The 19,798-nt window shown below is 31.9% G+C and overlaps 2 protein-coding genes across 7 annotated transcripts; both read left to right on the forward strand.

Moving 5' to 3' along the window:
* The first annotated feature begins 692 nt into the window (after nucleotides 1–692).
* Nucleotides 693–10,190, forward strand: LOC137925907 (carboxypeptidase N subunit 2-like). 6 transcript variants are annotated; one of them, XM_068769387.1, is made up of 4 exons: nucleotides 693–853; nucleotides 2,225–2,430; nucleotides 2,704–2,832; nucleotides 3,934–5,260. In XM_068769387.1, the coding sequence occupies exon 4, from the start codon at nucleotides 3,943–3,945 to the stop codon at nucleotides 5,185–5,187; it is 1,245 nt and encodes a 414-aa protein (XP_068625488.1). In that variant the 5' UTR covers nucleotides 693–853; nucleotides 2,225–2,430; nucleotides 2,704–2,832; nucleotides 3,934–3,942; the 3' UTR covers nucleotides 5,188–5,260. The 6 variants fall into 6 exon arrangements, with proteins under 6 accessions (XP_068625488.1, XP_068625492.1, XP_068625491.1 ...); XM_068769390.1 differs by lacking the exons at nucleotides 693–853; nucleotides 2,704–2,832; nucleotides 3,934–5,260 and adding exons at nucleotides 1,450–1,487; nucleotides 8,278–10,190; XM_068769388.1 differs by lacking the exons at nucleotides 693–853; nucleotides 2,704–2,832 and adding an exon at nucleotides 1,451–1,487.
* Nucleotides 10,191–10,288: 98 nt separating this feature from the next.
* On the forward strand, nucleotides 10,289–12,658 carry LOC137925906 (leucine-rich repeat-containing protein 15-like). The gene is made up of 2 exons (XM_068769385.1): nucleotides 10,289–10,479; nucleotides 11,395–12,658. The coding sequence occupies exon 2, from the start codon at nucleotides 11,405–11,407 to the stop codon at nucleotides 12,656–12,658; it is 1,254 nt and encodes a 417-aa protein (XP_068625486.1). The 5' UTR covers nucleotides 10,289–10,479; nucleotides 11,395–11,404.
* Nucleotides 12,659–19,798: the final 7,140 nt, after the last annotated feature.

A 19,798-nucleotide genomic window follows, 5' to 3' on the forward strand; every position in this document is an offset into this window, starting at 1 on the left:
TGTTATCTACTCAATTATTGAACATAGATATCCTTATATCTTATATCCTTTGCTCCAATAACATTTTAGCTGAATAGATATCAGAGCTGGGAGAGGATCGGTTGGAGTCGAAGGTGCGTACGCGCGCCGTGAGACTTGTACGGGTGAGATGAGCATATGACGCGGTCGATACTTTTGTGTCGACGAGCTCAAATCGGGTTCGTAGTTGACCGATGGCTGTTTGAGGTCGAAAATTTCATAGTAGATGCGGCGAGAGTGGACCGACTACATAATTGGGGTCGCGGGAAGTCGCTGAATATGGGCAGCGCAAGACCTGTCATCGTATCGGCAGAAAAGAATAAGAAATATTCGAATTTTGAAAACACTATTTCTTACTATATTATTAATTTTCATTATGTTATTATTTTTTTCTGAGATTATTGATTTTTCAATAGAGTGCATTATAGAGAACATGAGATGTTTATTCACCCATTTAGCTGGCTTTATAACTATATAAATAACCAGCCACCCTGTACATTTCTATAGACCACTGTTAACAAGTATTTCTCCAACAACTTAATAGATATTATATTTAAAATAAAATAAAATCAATTCAATAGAACAGTTTGGAATGTAATACGTATTCTGTTAATTTATTTTTAACAAAACGTTCGCCAGATGGCGTTTGCGCCAGTACATAACAGGTTATAGTCGAGTAGCGTGTTTCGTTCACAAGTTTGTAAAATAAATTCATATTACACTCTATAAACTTACTTCACAAACTTTATAAGAGATTTGTGAAAATGTTATGAACTGTTTTCCAGTATTTTTGATTTATTATCATCGTTCGAAGTTAAAGGCTACAAATATTTTGGTAAGTAAATTTACTTATAAAAACTATGTTTTTTATGATCTAAAACAATTGAATCACAAATTATTTGTCAATCATTTTAGAGAGATGTACGTAGTGTTTTTTTTGTATAAATTTAGATCTTTTTAGCAATCGTATTTAGTAAGTTAAATAACTTTGTATGTGTCTATCTCTGTGTGTATTGTGACTCAATAATAAGACAATTACTGATATGATTTCATGTTATTAAATTTTTCTGTGGCAATCTATGAGGTAATTCTCTGGATGTAAAGCACATTTCATACCTATTGTCAATAAAACTAGCTCGTATTTGTCATTAGTGGATAGTACTTTTAAATAAACTAATGTTTAAATATAAATATTATTGCTTGCATAAACATTTATCATACTCGGGTTTTATCGAAACATTTGATAATTGCTTACAAATTATCTCTGGACGTATAAGCCATATAAATAAGAGAAACAAATGTAGTTATTAATGCTCATATATGGATATAATGATATCTATATTCAGTTTTATTTATTTAAATCTCTATATATACTAGTTGTTGACGTTACACGTTTTCTGTTAAATCAAGCGATATCAGACTAACGGATGACAGGTCATGCAAAAGTCAGACATACGATAATAATTAAGGTAAATAATTTAATCTGTTTTTACTTTTTCTGAATATGTAATATAAATATATATTGATTCATAACACTGACCGTTCGTTTTATATTAGACCAATTTGTATGTTTTGAAATTCCTGCCAATTCTCTCTAATTGTAAGTTTGCGTCGAACCAGTGAATGAGCTATCGGTTATGTGAGTTTGTCAACAATACCTGCACAAGTATCAAATTGTCATAAATCTAATTTTCGCATGCATGTGACATGATGTGCATCTAAGTTACATATTTAATACTATCACACCAAAGTGTATTTGAATTAAGAAAATAGTAATCAAGTTACTCATCATAACCTGTTCATACCTCTTTAGTTAATTACACAGACGTGTCCCACATTTACCAATTAAAGTAAGTCTTGAATAACAAATGTGTCTTTCGTTAATTTTTAAAATTAATACCAGGTCCATTTGTTAATGGACGAGCAGTAAAGAAATATAAGCTCTTGGCAAGATAATTTTAACCAAAAACAAGTTTAATAAACTACCAATCTTGTTGACATATTGATAGATAAGTTTGTTGCTAAACAAAAAACGTCCCATTGAAAATGAATGTCATAAAATAGAAGGGAGCATTTGAGTTTTGTATCGCTATACCTATGCTGGGAATAAATATAGATATTAAATGTCTTAGTCTTTCTCTTAGTTACGCTTAGTAAAAAGACAAACGTTATATCACACTAAGTCATAAAATATCCCATTTTTTAGAGCTCAGTCCAATCCCATAATTTTATTCACACATTTGTATAACGAACGAGAGATAAAACTGTGATGCGGTCTGGAAAACCCCTTGAGTATCGAGTGCAGTTTGTGGCGTCTCGCTCACAGGACGTGTTTAAATAACAGGCTGTTTGTTCTAAATATAGTTCAGTGACAAACGCAGGGAACACATAATTATTACAAGGAATATACAGGTAAATTCACTTTTACTATTTTATTTTAAATAAGTAAGTCAATTACTTTAACTAAGGTGTCATTAAAAAAAATGTATACGGAAAGATTGGTTTTAATCCGATTCATGCTTTGATACCTTTGATACCTGGACAAAGCCTAGATCGGCTAGCAGCATAACTTGAAACACATCAAAGGCAACGCAATGTAAAAAATGACACCTTTTTCTTTATCATAAATAAAAACTTTTTCCTCAGCTTCTAAACTTTATTAATTTATTGAAGTTTTGTTACTAGTTGTTACGGCCACGACTGGACATAGACCTCAACCATAGCTTCCTAATAAGATCGATCGGAAGCGACTTGCATCAGGCGTCTTCCAAAGATCCTTACAAGGTAGTTTGTCTACGTGGACTGCGTTTACCGGTCAGTGGTCACTCCAGAATTTTAAAGTCTTAAAGTTACAGCGGTCTCTGTCCGTGAATTATAATTAAGTGTGTCATCGTTAGTATTAAAAAAATTTAATTTTTGGTATGATTATTTTTAAGGAAGGAGTTTTAGCTTTGGCAACGTAATATTTCTAGGAGATTCGCTGGAACTATAACGTAATTTAATGAGAACAGAGGTCTTCTGAAAAGTGAAATTTCAGGTGACATATTATATAAACGGCCCCTAATTATTAACTTCTCTTAAATGTAAATGTTTTTATGAGGATGACTATCATGTCTGTTTTAAATTAAAATCTCATATTATAATTAAAATATATTATAAAACAAACTAAAGTGCCAGCTGTAATCTTTGAGATGAGTCTTTAATATGACGAGGATGTCAAACCCATACTGGGTTTTGTTATTTAGTTTTGTTATTTATTTAGTGGTTTTGTTACCTCGTAAATTATAACAGGTGAAAAGCACCTGTGTTAACAGGTGTTCACAGACAGGAAAAAAGGAGAAGGAAGAAGGCATGGATAGGGATGTCTTGATATCTTAGAGACATCTTGAGCATACACTCGATGTCTCTACGATATCGAATCAGAAAGATGTCTCGACATCTATCTCAGATGAACGCAAGTAACAGACTTAGCCTAGCGGATTGGCTAGTTGAAGCGGCAGGTCGCAAAAAGTATAGCCGCGTAAGTTTTATGATTTTAGAGTGGATACCACAGACAAGTGCAGCGTCGTAAGTCGTTAAGTTAGTCCCTTTGCGACCGATACTATTGGAAATCTATGGGAGAGGCCCACGTCCAACTGTGAACGATCTACGGTAGAAATTAAAGAAAGAATTACGAAAGGAAAGAAGTTGTTCGTTGTTAAATTGTAAGTGTTAAGAATATCGAATAATTTGATAAAATTTACAAGTCCAGTTTAAATTACATGATCAAATTAAATTAGTGAAATTAAAGAGAAACATTTTTTTAAATAATAACATATAAAACAATGAATTAATTATGCGATGTATATTACTTTAAAACATTTAAACAAAATTAACTTAATCGAAAGTTAATTATAATTATTGTTTACGTTATAGGTATCGACAATGCAAATCTGCAAATGGTTGGTACTAGCTCTGTTCGCTACAATTATCAGTATTAAAGCCGAGTCGCCATCTTGCATTTCTGACAGCAAAAGTTCCAGATACATTGAATGCTCTCCCAGTAATACAGATTACATCTTGGACAAAGGTCTTGTTTCTGATAATAAAGACACGGTCAGTATTACACTTAGAAGATGCAGAATAACAAGTTTAAATACTGACAGCTTCGACGGGCTACCGTCACTCGAAAAGCTAGATATATCGGACAATAAAATAACTACACTACCTTTAGGAGTGCTCGATAAAGTGCCAAAATTAATAAATTTGAATGCATCCTTTAATTTGATAACGGATTTGCCCGTCGGTTTGTTTGATCAAATTCCAAATTTGCTCCAGCTTGATTTAACTGGTAACCTTTTAAAGAAGTTGGATCCGGGCGTGATTAAGAAAACAAGTATGTTACATTTGTCAAATAACTTATTACAAGGAAAAGATCTCAAGCCTGATGTATTTAAAACAGGCGATGTTAATTTTTTATTACTCAATAAAAACAATATGGAAGATGCTCCAGACAACATACTAAGCTCATTTAGAGAACTAGTGTACTTAAATCTAGAAGGATGCTCTCTCACTAAAGTACCTAAATTTGTAACAATTCAAAATTTGGATACTATAACCCATCTTACACTAGCTGATAATAAAATACGTAAAATTAGCGACGGCACCATATTTAAGAATCTAAACGATTTGGAAGTTTTAAACTTGACAAAGAATCTCATTGAACAGATGGATGAAAATTTGTTTTCGTCAACAAAAAAATTAAAAACTCTCGATTTGAGCATGAACAGACTGAGTACAATTGCAGAATATCAGTTTACGAATTTGCCTATACTGAACGAAGTAAATCTATCAAATAATTTAATTACAATATTGCCTGTCAACGCATTTAGAGCAACCAAGATAAGTAAATTGAATTTGTCAGATAATAAAATAACATATTTACAAGATAACTTTTGTCTGGAATTGAAAAATTCGGGGGTTGTCCTGAGAAATTTCTATTTTAGCAGAAATCCGTGGCAGTGCGCATGTCTTAAGGAGCTGATGCGGGAAGTTAATGTTATGAATGTACAATACGATAGTAACAACTACAACGGGGAACGTCCAGTTTGTGTGACGGCCGGACTCTTTGTTTGCTTGAGACAACCGGATGTAAATCAGGATTTTATAAACATGTACGATAATATATAGAGTTAAGTGAATAAAACTATAATTTGAATTGAATTTATATGTTTTGTATATTTTTAATCTTTGTTTTTATTAAATTCAGTGACTTATTTAAACTTTATGATAGGTTTTTGATAAATGTAAATAAAGCTTTATTATTTATTTGTTAATATGTATTTGATTATAAACAATATAATTAAATAATAATAAATATGATACTTAAAAGAAGAATATTTTGTTATTTGGATCTTTTCATAACGTATTACTCTAATCATGTCACCACACGCATAATATATATTTATATTAAATATATAATGCGTTTATGCATAATTTTCATGGGAAGCTCAATTAAGTGTGTCTCCTTTACTAATCGGTGTAACATAACTCCTGAAGATGTGGAGGGGTTAAATACGAGTTGAGTGATTTGACGGTGGCGGTTGTGTAATTTGCATTGTTTGCCGCATACGCATTTATCAGCGGGCTAGCGGGCGGTGCACTTTGTTGCACGACTACCACTGCATGTGCGGAAGTGGCTAAATATTAGTCCTTTTCTTACTTAGGATAGACTTCCGCAAGGTAACGCCTGATTCCATTAAATAATTAAGTCTATCATTAGATGATTCCTGAGTAGCACGTCATATAGCATCTACATTGCTTATGAACCCGTTGACTCAATATGACGCCATGGTTGACATTCAGCCTGATAACGATCGGAAGGTCGTTGGATGCCGGCCGTGTCCAGTCGGTCCTATGTACGTAGCCTATGTCCAACAGAAGACAATCCTTTGCCGATTCCACCTAAGGATAATCATCATCATAATTTGATCATCATTGTTGCTGCTGCATTCTAAACTCGAAAAATTTCTTTACTGACCTTACCTGACCGAAAAATAATAGTCCGTAAGATTTACTCTGTTCCAATCGGAAACTTATCAATAAACTGTTTCGAAAAGTGAAGTGTGTTTATTTTTTGTTGCAAAGGGTTCTGTATTTTAGAATAATGTACAGCATCGCAGCTTCATATAAATATAACTACATATCTTTATAAATAAAATTAACCCTTATTTTTACGTAAAGTTACATGCGTTGCTTGTTAGATACGAGGTGTTTTTGTTAAAATGAAACATTTCACACAAATCATTTATTTAAATATAGCTAAAAACAATATAAATGGTACAGGTATGAAAACGTTCTTACACGGAACCGTAATATGTTGTTCTTGAATCTTTCGAGAAATGCTTTGTTAGATAATGTGTAGTATTTTAAAATTAAGATTAACGTTCTTTAAAACAAATATCCGGATTTGCTAAAAATTAAATAATAAACAGTATTGAAGATGGCCTATTTTTTAAATTTAGAAAACTTAGCTGTCTTACACTTAGCAGAAAATGAAATAGAGTTAATTAACGAAGATGCGTTTAAACCATTAAAGAATCTACAAAAAAACTTTCTTTATAAATAAGCTAAACATGATTCCATCTCGTATGTTTCAAAATCTGTCATAACGTTTTTTAAGAAATTTTCAATTATTATTGAGATCCTCTGGAGTGTGATTGGAAATGATCTCGTTTAATGGTAACCTATGTCAATGCCCGTGTTTGAAAGAATTTTTAAGGGAAATCGAAGCTTTAAATTTAGAATACGATGGAGAAAATTACGACGGAGTGCATTCTGTTTGAGTTTCAAGTAGTGAGTTTAGTTGCACAAGAGAGTAATATTTGGATGATTGTTTATAATGTTTATTAATAAAATTATTACTTAATCAATTCAAGCCTTATGGGTGGCAAAGGTGAAATAATAATAATTTTACTCAGATTTTTTTTAATATCATACCTCTGATAATTTGAATGCATTGACAATAATATATGCACTAAGATCATGACCACGTTTTCTTTACATATGGCCAATTTCCGATTCTTGTCTTAGTAGAGAAATATTATGGGGACCGGAAAGTAATGTCACTTTTGTTTTTTAAAGTTGTTGTTGTTTTTAAAAGTTTTTTTTTATTAATAATCAACAATATATTCACCTTCGTTATCAACAACCTTTTACCATCTATTATACAAATTTTAACCGGAGCGGTAAAAATAAATAGGAATATTTGGTGGCTGGAGCCAGTTTTGAGTGGAGACTGCGGACCAATAAGCGCGGCATAGGGTCTCCACCTATAAGGTGGACGGCCCACCGTGTTAATGTGGAAGACTCTGGTTGCACACGGCTTCCTACCGGTCTTACTGCAGTGGACGTCCTATTGCTGAAATTTTGATAATGAATAATGCTAAATCATTACAACGATTATTATTTTGCGAGATATTATTTTTTCTTTAGACCTATATCCAAGGCATTAAACGTCATCAGATCCGTAATAACTAAACTCATAATTAAAATATTTTTATGTTTTGACCTTATGAATCTCATTTTATTAAGTTGAATACAATATAGCTGGTCTGACGACCACAACAGTATACGACGAGAAAGATAGTGTACAAGGAAAACTTTATCACTTATATATATACGACCTTGTTGGTCGTTTCGTCAATGTATGGTGCGCCTAAAGGAATTTTAATATTATTTTGGAATAAATTTTAAAGTACCATTATCATTATAACTATCGATATTTAATTCCTTTATGCGGATAATCTTTTTCTTTATTTTTTAATCTTCACTTTTTTAACATAAGACGTCAATAATTTTAAAGTAAATGAAAAAGTTCAAAAGGTAACTTTAGAAATTTAGATAAAATCACATGAATTCATGAAAAACAACTTTAATAATAATAAAATTTTCAAATCATCATCTTCTTCATCATCATCATCATCTTTTTAGGCTTAGTAATAAAAGCTGGACATAGGCGTCTTCTATAGATTTCTAATAGAACCGGATGTAAGCGGTCTGTATCGAGTTACTCCCGAAGATCGTACCAAGTTCGACTCTCAGCCTTGTGGTTGGACGTCATACGTTGAGCTTGCTGGTCCGTGGTCTCCACTCCAGAATCTTAAGGTCCAATCGGACTACAGCTACTTCAGCTTGTTTATTTTGCAAGCAGCAAATAACATCATCAATTTTTGATCTTGTTAAAAAATAAGTGTGTTGATTATTTGTTTTCTTTTTCAGAAAGAAGTGCAATGGGAGATCACTGGTGGTTTGCTGTGGCGTGTTTATGTGTATATATAAGCGCCGAGCCGACGTGTAAATTGTACGGTCCTTCAAAAACAGTTGTGATTTGTAAACCCGGAGACAGTGACTATATTTTGAAAAGAGGTTTCGTTTCTGACAACAACAAAACTACTAAGATAGTTCTACGTGCCTGTAAAATAACGGATGTGGATTATGAATCGTTCGAAAATTTACCATCTCTGAAACATTTGGACCTGTCACAGAATACAATAAGAACTCTTAAATTAGGAGTCCTTGATGAAGCTTTGAAAGTGACGCATTTAAACTTATCTTACAATTTATTAACGGAATTTCCACTAGGACTGTTTGATCAAAAACCAAATTTAGTTACTCTTGATCTAACTGGTAATGCTCTGCATTCATTTGAGTTAGGTATTTTTGACCCTCTTACACGTTTAAAGACATTGTATTTGACCAGTAACTCAATATCGGGAAAAGATTTAAATCCATATATATTTGACCAGAGTACTAAAATAGCTCATTTGAATTTTTCCAGAAATGATATGTCTAAAACACCAGATAACCTACTTCATGCTCTAGAATCTTTAGAAGAGTTAAATTTGGATAGGACATTTTTAACAGAAGTACCTAAATTTGCAACGGCATCTAACTTGCGATCATTGAAACATCTGATACTATCTAACAATCAAATAGAAAGAATCGATGATCCTGTTACATTTGTTAATTTAGACAACTTAAAAATTTTAGATTTAGCGCAAAACAACATAGAGTTTATTCACGAAAGTGCCCTTAAACCTTTGATACATTTAGTAGCGATTTATTTAAGAAAAAATAAATTGACAGTTATTTCAGAAAACCTTTTCCAAAACGTACCCAAATTAGTTAATATTGAACTGTCTCATAATCAGTTAACTTCTCTTAGTGTTAGTAATTTTAAAGGTACTTCATTGAAAAATCTCAACATATCAAATAACAAAATAAAATTTCTACCAGCGAATTTTTGTTCAAAATTAAAAGAGACAGGAATAAATTTATCAAAACTGCTATTTATACCCAATACTTGGGAATGTGCATGTTTAAATGAATTACTTAATGAAGTAAAAATTATGAATATTCAATACAGTAGCCACGAGTTTGATGGAGAACATTCGGTGTGTTTTGCCACAAGCGGGCTTACTTGTAATAGATCTTAATTCAAAGTAATCATGTTAATAATTTTACTTTATAAGTTTTGCTGCAAAAACTTTTCAATTAGCTAGGTTTGCTTGGTCAAGTTAGGTCAATTTGTGGCAACGACACTCCTGTGTAGATAATGTGACACTACTATTAAGTTAACTTAGCCTTTTAAGGCTTTATTAAAGGTCTATGTAATTTATATGAGTTTAGTATTGAGTTCTTTAAACCATCACCAACGTACCCTATATTCTTACGGTGATATTGATGTGCCTAAAAAAAATAATGCTATCAAAATGATTACACCGGGCATTCTTTATAAACTCTGATCATCATCACTATTATCACCATGTTAGGTTATGGATGCTCTCTGCTAATTTATTCATACATGTCCGCTGTTAGATGCCTAATGCAAGGTACAGGTCTTCCTCATTAATTACCACAATGACCAGTCTTGAGCTGCTAGCTTCAAGCGAACCTCCGCGATCTTGATTATGTGGTCGATGCACCTAGTGGAGGCTGATCCAAGCGTTGTCACCTGTCGAGTTATTATTGCGGCCCTAACTGCCGTTGGCTGCACTACCGATGTGCTCCACCCACTGTCTCTTTCAACGAGCAATTCCAAGTGCGATGTCGATGTCTGGTTGTCTTGTTAATGTTTAGATATAATACAATTTAAATTATTTAGTGACTGTATTTATATAAACATAAATATTAAAAAGTATTAAATACACTTAATAAGAATGGTATATTATTGTCCCTGCGAGAGTTGTCCTTCACTTTATTATATACATTTGCAGACGTGGTACACACAGGCAAGTATTTATAGTAAGTAAAACATTGCGTTGGGAAAACCCGGCGTGATTCCACGCGGCCTGTCCTGTGAATATACTATTAGATTCGTCTAGATATGTCCGCTGATCTTTTTCAAACGTAATTTAATTTTGAGAGTGATATTATAAATTCTCGTCTCAGTAAGAATTCAATAATAGTGTGTGTATCAAGGTGAGTCTAAGTTAAATGATATTGTATTTTTAGATATTAACAATATTGTCTATCTTATGTAATCTGGAGTGTTGCCAGTATATTACACGTTCATGCAAAATAATTTTTATAAAGTTGCTACTAACAATAAATAAATACTAGAAAGATCTAAATAATATAAAATTTTGGTGTTCCTACGTAGTGATATATGCTTTGCATGATTTAAATTTTTGCCAACGAGTACTTTTTGGCTTCACTAATAAAATAATGACATACTAGGTGATTGATAAAAGGTGTAAAATTTTAAAATAAGTGAATGTATAGCGCCTCCCACAAAAAACGTTTCACACCGATTTCTATATACCTTGTGTAATGTGATCACTTTGAAATACGTTACATTAATTTATATTTTCTATTGGATTGTGATATATTAATAACTTTTGCCAGTAAAAAATCTACAGGGATGGACAGTAAGCAATAACTAATATTATTATAACATTATTTAATATTTCTGGAACCATTAATTTTTGTGTAGAGTGTACCGTATATATTAGTAGACAGAAAATTAATCACTCTGTACTATTTTTGAGTTTCACATAGTTTTATTTTACAATAGTCTATAAAAACCACACTTAGGATTAAAAAAATTGTCACTTGTGACGTTTAGTATAATTAGCCCAGTAAAAATAAGATAACATAACATCATAGTATTTATAAACATAAGATCAGAACATAGTAGTATTTACGTACTATAGACGTAATTGGCTAATGTATCGATAAATTAGACTTATCACAAGAATAGCTGTGAAGCAAGCTATATTTCATAATGTTCATTTTAAGCTTTCCACCTGCACTGATAATCGCTACTGAGTCTTTACATTTATTTTGATATTTGCCGAATAAATTTAAATACAACATAATTTACTTATATTTCAGATTGGAAGAAATGATGGTGGCGTTGTTATGTACTTTGCTTTTGAACCTATTATTACTGGTTGAAACAAAACCATTGTGTAAATCAAATAATGGACTGAAAGACATTGGATGCACAGCTGGGGACAGTGATTACATTCTAAAGAGAGGTCTTATTTCAGATAACAACGTAACAACTGGTATCACACTTAAAGCTTGTCGCATATCTGAAATAGAACTCGAGTCGTTTAAAGGTTTACCTAGCTTAGAATATCTAGATTTATCAGAAAATAAAATTAAAATTCTCAAGTTAGGTGTACTTGACGGTATTAAACAAGTAGCTTATTTAAATTTGTCTTACAATCTACTTACAGAATTTCCTCTAGGATTATTTGACCAAAAACCCAATTTAAAACTTCTTGACTTAAGAGGAAACACTTTAATATTTTTAAAGTTGGGCATATTCGATGCGTTGACTAAGCTAGAACATTTAGATTTATCCAGCAATTCGTTAGTGGGACGAGAGATAAATCCGTATATTTTTGATCGAAGTAAACAAATAAAATTTATTGATTTTTCTAGGAACGACATGTCAGAATCGCCTGATAACCTATTACATGCATTTCGCGCATTAGACTTTTTAAACTTAGATAGATGCTTTCTAAAAGAAGTGCCAAGATTTGCGACAATACCTAATTTAAAAAACTTGAAACATTTAATGATATCGACGAATCTCATAAGCAAGATTGAGAACGCTGCTACATTTGTTAACTTAGATAACTTAGAAATACTGAACTTGGCGGAGAACTGTTTGGAATATATAAACGGGAAGTCGTTAAAGCCGCTGAGAAATTTGAAAATGATCGTTTTGAGAGATAATAAGTTGAAATATATACCCGACGATTTATTTATAAATTTACCTGTATTGGGCAATATTGATTTATCTCACAATGCCATCACCACTATACCAGTGAATATATTTATAGGAACTGCATTGAGAAATCTTAATTTGTCTGATAATAAGATAACTTATTTATCATATAATTTTTGTTTGGAGTTAAAGAATTCTGGGACGAAGCTTTCTAAGTTCTTCTTTAACCAGAATCCTTGGCAGTGTGCTTGCTTAAGGGATATATTACGGGAGGTAAAGAATATGAATGTTCTATACAATGGAGTGAAATATGACGGCGAGCATGCAGTTTGCGTCACCGAGAAAGAGTTTATATGTCACAGGCATGAAAATTACAACGAAATTTTTGTTAAGTTATATGATAATATGATTGCTTAAGCGATTTTAGAAATTAATCTACTCATGATTCACATGTTTAAGTTTATTTGCATCTATTATTTAAAAGATTACTTTCTTTATTTACATTTGTTTTGCGCATACATATATTTTCATAATAGTATGTAGCTATAAATTTTAATAAAACAGTGTAGACAACATACCTAGATGTTACAGATCTTTGACGGTATTTATGAACAATCTAATTTTTTACTTGGGGTTTATTTATGAAATACTTAGAAGTCATATTGCCTGTTCATGAAATTGTAGACCGTGCATGATTGTTTAATTTCTTAGCATCTATTTTATAACATGTTAGTATCTTTATTGCATATATGTATAGTTTTATTGATATTAATATGTGTACACAAATAAAAATGTCTTAGAAACACATTTTTGTTATATTTAGGATAATCATTATTTATTAAAAAAATATTAAAATTTAAAAATAATTTAAACGTGTCGTTGGAAATATGTATTAAGTCAATCATTAAAAAAGATAAGATAGTTACAATTTGTATGGCACTCGGGAGAAGCTTGGATAATTGTTTTAAGGATTACGAAATGTTTTTCCCGAGCGTCTTATGGCAGACGTCTTATTAATTATGTGGTTTTTGGACTTGATGAGACTTAACTTAAAATATTAAACATTTTTTATGAAAGTATTATTTCACACGAAGTTTCTTTTGGGGTTCTATACAATACGGCAGGTATATGGTGATATACGCTTGTCGAGTGATTGTATTTATAATGTATTAGTTATTTATAGGTAAAGCACGCCATCTATGAAAACTTTACCTAAGCTCGTGAACAAATAAAATACTTGTTAAGGCTGTGCAAAATTTATCATTTTTGATAAAGAGTTGTTTATATTTGACTAGAGATGTCGCTGTAATAAAAGTGAAACGTAGCATCAGAACGGGATCTAGTGCAACGGATCCCGGTTATGAGTTTCAATATTCTGAGTTTTTGAATATCGCGTCAATTTAAAAACACAATTAAGACATAAATTCAAACAAGTGCTTAAAGAAAGAATCAGTAATGCATAAAATTTTATAAAAATACGCTTTTGAAAATGTTGTGTTTAGAAAATACATGATGGAAAGGGCTTCATACTAGAAAATGCACCGCACAAAGATCTTTCCGTAATTGGCATGACGTCATCAAGGTAGTGGGGGGGGGGGTGCCTAGACTAGAGTACCATTACACCGCTTGCCCCTACTAAAGATCTTTATTTAACAGTTGAAGTCCATTGAAAGGCAGAAAGATGATGGTATCGATAACTGCTTAAATTTATCTACAGATGTATTTAATTACGAAGAAAACAATTTGTAATAAGACTCTAAAACCTTTTATCCTTAATGTCTTTACTATCGAGATAGATTATAAGAGCTGTTTATTTTTTTGAGAGCAATCTCCATAAATTATCTGTTTATACATTATCCACAGAGTTTATAAGCAAAACTGACAGCTGCTAGCTACATTCGCATTCCTTCGACGCAATTTATTTATAATTAAGAAAAGTTGCAGCAATTTTAGACAATTTTGTAACCAATATGAGGACCGCACACATCAGCGAGAAGGAAAAAAAAAGGGAACCCGAAAACCACGTGCAAGAAATTTATAAAATCAACATCTGCGAAATCGGACTTTTTTATTAGAATTTCTTTTGTGTTCACTTCACTAAAAAAAACTATATGTTTTTTAGAGATCGCGTATCGGATAGATTCGGAACACGTAGGTTATTCGACGTATAGTAAAATTTATACAGAGTGTCCCTTTTTTCAAATGCAACGATTATGAAAGTAAAAACAATATTGTTCTGTGTTATGAGAGGTAAGTTGTTTCACACGCCTCAAGGCAGTGCATAATTTTATCATAAAAAACATAATATTAATTGAATGCATTATCTTTATCTCCGTCTATATTCTACAAAACCTTTGTCTCATATGTTTATATCTACATCAACACTATCACGGAACAAAGACAATATTCAATATAATCATTCGACGCTACAAAAATATATTGTGCGGTAACAAATCTCGATATCTCATCACGATATTTTTGTAACCTTAACACTCAGAGACTTATATTTTAGTACGAATATTCCTTTTGTAAAAAGAGATCAGCTGAGAATGGTATTTATGAAATTTCAACTGCAACGGGGTCTAATACGCGTTTACAAAAAATACAGATTTTCAAACAAAACTGTAATAAATTAATAATAATAAGTAACAAAATATTTATCAAGGAATGAAAATAAAATATTTAAAAAAGATAATTTCAAAAACAATTTTTTTCAAATAATATTCATAGCAATTACCAAGAATGGATTTTAATCTCTATATTTTAAACTACTTTAAGCGGTCGGGGACAGTTAGTGATTTTTACATATATTGGAATATTCATTTTCGCGTGTTGCTTTTCGGAACACCCTTAATATATTTGGAGTTTTGATATCGCAGGTAAGGCGAAACTTTTTTTTTTCTAATAAAATGATTCCTCAAAAGCCTTAATTATCTGGCACGAGATCGCACTGTTTTTTACAAGTTCAACCCGGCCCTCGCACGCCATTTGGCAGAAACAACGCCGTTTCTTTGACGTTGACTATAAATTAAAAATATAATGATCATACATAGTGATGGCTTATGGAATATGAAGTATATGTTAAAAGTTATTTCCTTTTTTTTAAAATATGACTTTAACGAGTAATTTAATCAAACATAAATTGTTCAAATTATAGCTAAATTTAAATGTTTCTTTTATTTGAGTACCAAACAATTAGACATGGAGATTTATGATAATTGTAAGATATTAAAAAATGCAACGCGTAACTCACATAAAATCTTGTAATACCATTAAATCAAAACACAGGCGAAAAAAACCTAAATTGTAAATAAAACAAGCGGTATGGTAAATGATCCGTATAAAGAGTAATCTAATAAAGTTTGCTTTTGAAAATAATGTGTAAAATAGACGTTTTACTTTGACGAATATATATTTTTCTTCAACATAGTAAGGAATGTAATTTATTGTTTGAAAATTGTCTTTACGGTGTTCGGAAACATTCTCCCAATTTTATAAAATTTATATATAATTTATTGATTGTCTTGCTCTAATTAAGCGCTTGTTTTAGGAGAGTAAAGAAGACCCACATGTACAGTGGGAGAGAACTGAGGGTTGCGATCGTAGGAAGCTTATTCGATTCCCGTTAAACAGTCTTACATATCATTCACACTTTTAAATTATATAGCATTGCTACTCTTCACAAACGAGTTTTCAAAAAATCACCACCAAAGTTCCCTGTGCACTATAATACCACACTACTATCGCCAACCTGCTTATCAAGCGTGGCTGTTATGGTACATTTCCCCGTAGATATCTTTAGAACCGGCGATGAACCGCAGAAGACTGCAACTAATCTGGACTTCATGTTAAATCACCTCTCTTCGATATGTCTTTTCATGGGGACATTTCACCTACAATCTCCATATTGTCATTAAATGGATGACAAGGGGCTCCGTTATGAGGGAACCAACTCATAGAGTTATACTTATGAGCTCTTGAAGCGTTGGTTACAACAAGTTATTTAAAATGGAAGTGTACATAATTTGTTTCGTGTAGAATTTCATAGGGATGGACTATAGTCGTATATTCAAAAAACAGGAACAGGAACAGACATCATAAGTAATATTAATTAGTATTTACAATTTTTTGTATTGCTCAGTAGACTATTGATAAAACGGCTTTGATTCTAGCCTTGAATATAATTGTAATAGGTTTAAATTCTAGTTATTTGTTTATATCTTTTTATTGATATTATAATTTTTAAAATCGTGATATTTTCTGTAAAAATATCTTTATAAATGACTTTATAATATAAATATTAAGTTTAAGCTAGTTTAAGCTGGTTTCCTATTACTTTACGGTATTTTAAATCTCATTAGTCATTTTAACTTAAAGATATAGGCTGATTGCATATGTAAAAGATTTCCTGGTTGCATGTCGGAGGTTTTATAGGAAATATATACATGAATACATGTCATACCATTTACTGGCGCTCAGCCAGAGCTGTTAATAGACAACGATATTAATGTATTCAAATGCTGGACGGCCGTTGTTTGCGATAATACTCGCGACCTTAGTTTGAATTTAATCATTGATGAGCGTAATGAGCTTGTTACTTGCATATTACAATGAAGTTTATTACTTATAGCCACATTGTAATTATAAATTAGTTATAGTTCATTTCCCGGTTCAATCTGTCAATTATTTTAACATAACAAATTTTACTTTACGTATGGTATGGTCGTCATTGGCAAGTTTATTAGTTTATTATAGCGCGAGCCAAAAAGGTTATGCTTGAGATTTCTCCACAAAAACGAATTGAAAGTAACAGACAAAGTCCAGCGGATTGGCAACTTGAAACGGCTGTGAGTAGACCACATAGCGCGTATAACTTATGACCGCTGGAGCCTTAGGGTTCTATAATAGAGACCACGGACTGATAAACCCAGTTAAGGCGACTTTTTTTATACTTTTCTTCGACTTTTTTTTGGTATCTGAAGTTGCTGAATGCAGGATGCTTCCAATTGGTCTAATCGGACAAAAATATGTGGGGAAGCATATGCTGACGAGTAGACTTTCTACAGCTGAAATCATGAATATAGTTATGAAAATTCTATGCGTAATTTTCTAAGTTTTAACATAATAAAAAAAACGTCCAATAATAGCTAATTGAGACGCGGTTAAGCTGTCAGGCATCATATGTGACGAGGACATCAGCTATATCGGAGGTGATATTACAGGTAGGTAATAGCTAGTATTATCGACGAGTGACAGTCCAAGGTATGATACCTTGGAGGCTTTTGAGTCTCGTCAATTTATGGAGCGTCAGCTTAAACTCTTCTTTTTGATAAAGATACATTGGGAATTGGTCGCAGCCGAGCGGTGAAACTGTAACAAGTAGCGGCTCGAGCTGAGACTCTTCAGAGAGCCCATGATCTACACGGCCTTAAAAGAGGTTTTAGACTAAGAGCTCTCTGCTCCTTGCCCCCGTGAACTCGTAGTATCTGCAAATGCCACTTGGACAGAGTATAAGTCAGGTAAAAAAAGGTTTCACAATTATGGGCTACTTACTTTTAATTCTCGATAGGGGCATACTTTTTGTGAAGTAACATTATCGATGTCTGTTAAAGGTAAAGAAATACGTCGTTGAAACCAGCATATTTTATTAAAAACACTAAATAACTTGCAATTCAATTCAAAATTCAAAAATATCTTTATTCAAGTAGGCATTTACACACACTTTTGAATCGTCGATTATTTTTAACATTATGAGTAGAAAGCTACCACTTGCTTGGAATGCTGATGTGTTGAGAAGCCGGCCAGAAATTCAACAGTTGTACTTTTAAAATAAAATTTAGCAATCATGTTTACGTTGTAAAATCAACCCTGTAAATAAATGAACAAAGCAAGTTCCAATAATTTCTATCAAGTAAAAACTCTTGAAAACTATAGGTAAGATCTATTTAATAATTTGTATTAGTAAGTAATGTCTAAAATGTCTTGTGGAATTTTATAATGTATCTGTACACTCACTCCGAACTTGACAAGCGTAGTTGGTTAACCGTGAAAACATGTGATGTCCAAAACCTTTTTTTTTTAATTTCTACGAATGATTTACGAATTATCAACAGCGAGAAAGCAAAAGTTGCGGCAGCTGGAAGGAGCACGAGCCGATCCCCAGCCGTCAAATTATGTCTCTGTAAAAAATGTTTAAAAAACTTGATAAAACACTTAATTTGGCAAGGAAGGTAAAAAGACAGGAAGAGGCGGCATATTGCGGGCACTTCCGCGGTCGCTCGCATGGAACAGAAATATATGGACATTCACGATTAACATAAACTATACATAAATTGATGTCAATAAAAGTAAACTTTTCTTTATAAATGTATAGGAATAATGTTACTTAGTTTTAATTATTAACATAGAAAAAAATATAATGGGCTTCAAATTTAAAACATTCGTTCTTATGAGCATTTACACGTACTTTTAATTCACTAAATCTCTTGAATTCTATAATTTTTAACATTTATTTAAAAATTGCTTTAAATTTTACATTTTAAAGTAAAAAATTAAAGATGTTAATGAGTATAGTGTAATGAAATAAGATATATAGTTCGTAACACGAAAAAGTTATAAGAGAAAATTGATAAAATGCATATCCATATAAATATTTCGTCGCAAGCAAACTTTTTCTTAATTTGCCCAACAATTGTTAGGATTATAACACAACGGAGATGGGAAAGTGTGGGAGATGAAAAAACATAGGCACGTGCTACCAGACTCTCATTTTTTACGGAAACACCAGTGCCATTTCGTTTTTTGGATTTTTTTTTCAATTTTGCCTTTTGATGCAATTGTATGAAATTAATTCCGAGGACATGTGGCTAATGGCTAAGAGTGCAGATGTGTCGGCAACTGCTTTGGACATTTTTAAATTACTCTCAATGCGACGTTGCAAATTATTCATAATTATTGAATAACGATTGGAGGGACTCTTACTAAACTGAAAGTTTTACTTTTCATTAGAAATATATCAAAATGATAATAATTTATTTAAAATAATTGGGTAATATTATCCATAAAGAATAGTTGACAGTGACCACTTGTTTACGTCATAATGAGCCAATTTGATAGGAACAACAAACAGATTAAGCTTATCAATAATAGCATTCCACAAATTACAGCTGTGAGGGTTCCTAAGGTTCCCTGATCTAAAACAGCCTACAATAAACTCAGATGAGTTTTTTTGTGATTACTCTCCCAATACTTACTGTAGTGTACATTTAATTTCCTAGTTTCATATCACTAAAAAGATCCTTTACACTACAATTAGATTTTTAAAATGTTTTGTTCAAATAAACTTTCGAAATTTATTAAATGATAAATCAGAGATATCACATGGGAGTATTGTAATATTACACACGGTTGCTCATAAAAAGTTACTTGTTTTGATGAAGCCTATATAATGATATAACAAACTTAATTTATTTCCTGTGCTGACGTTGTGTGTTGGCAATTATCATATTTTTTTTACATAGACCAGTTTATTATACGAGTATATGTATTGACTTGGTA

The sequence above is a fragment of the Battus philenor genome, unplaced genomic scaffold (genome assembly GCF_028537555.1).
Source record: "Battus philenor isolate CCGP_79_NKW_IND1 unplaced genomic scaffold, ilBatPhil1.0.hap1 SCAF_28, whole genome shotgun sequence".
In the NCBI taxonomy this organism is placed as follows: Eukaryota; Metazoa; Arthropoda; class Insecta; order Lepidoptera; family Papilionidae; genus Battus; species Battus philenor.

Excerpts from the sequence above, each read along its gene's own strand:
- LOC137925906 (XM_068769385.1), top strand. The coding sequence starts at position 11,405 with ATGATGGTGGCGTTGTTATGTACTTTGCTTTTGAACCTATTATTACTG.
- LOC137925907 (XM_068769387.1), top strand. The coding sequence starts at position 3,943 with ATGCAAATCTGCAAATGGTTGGTACTAGCTCTGTTCGCTACAATTATC.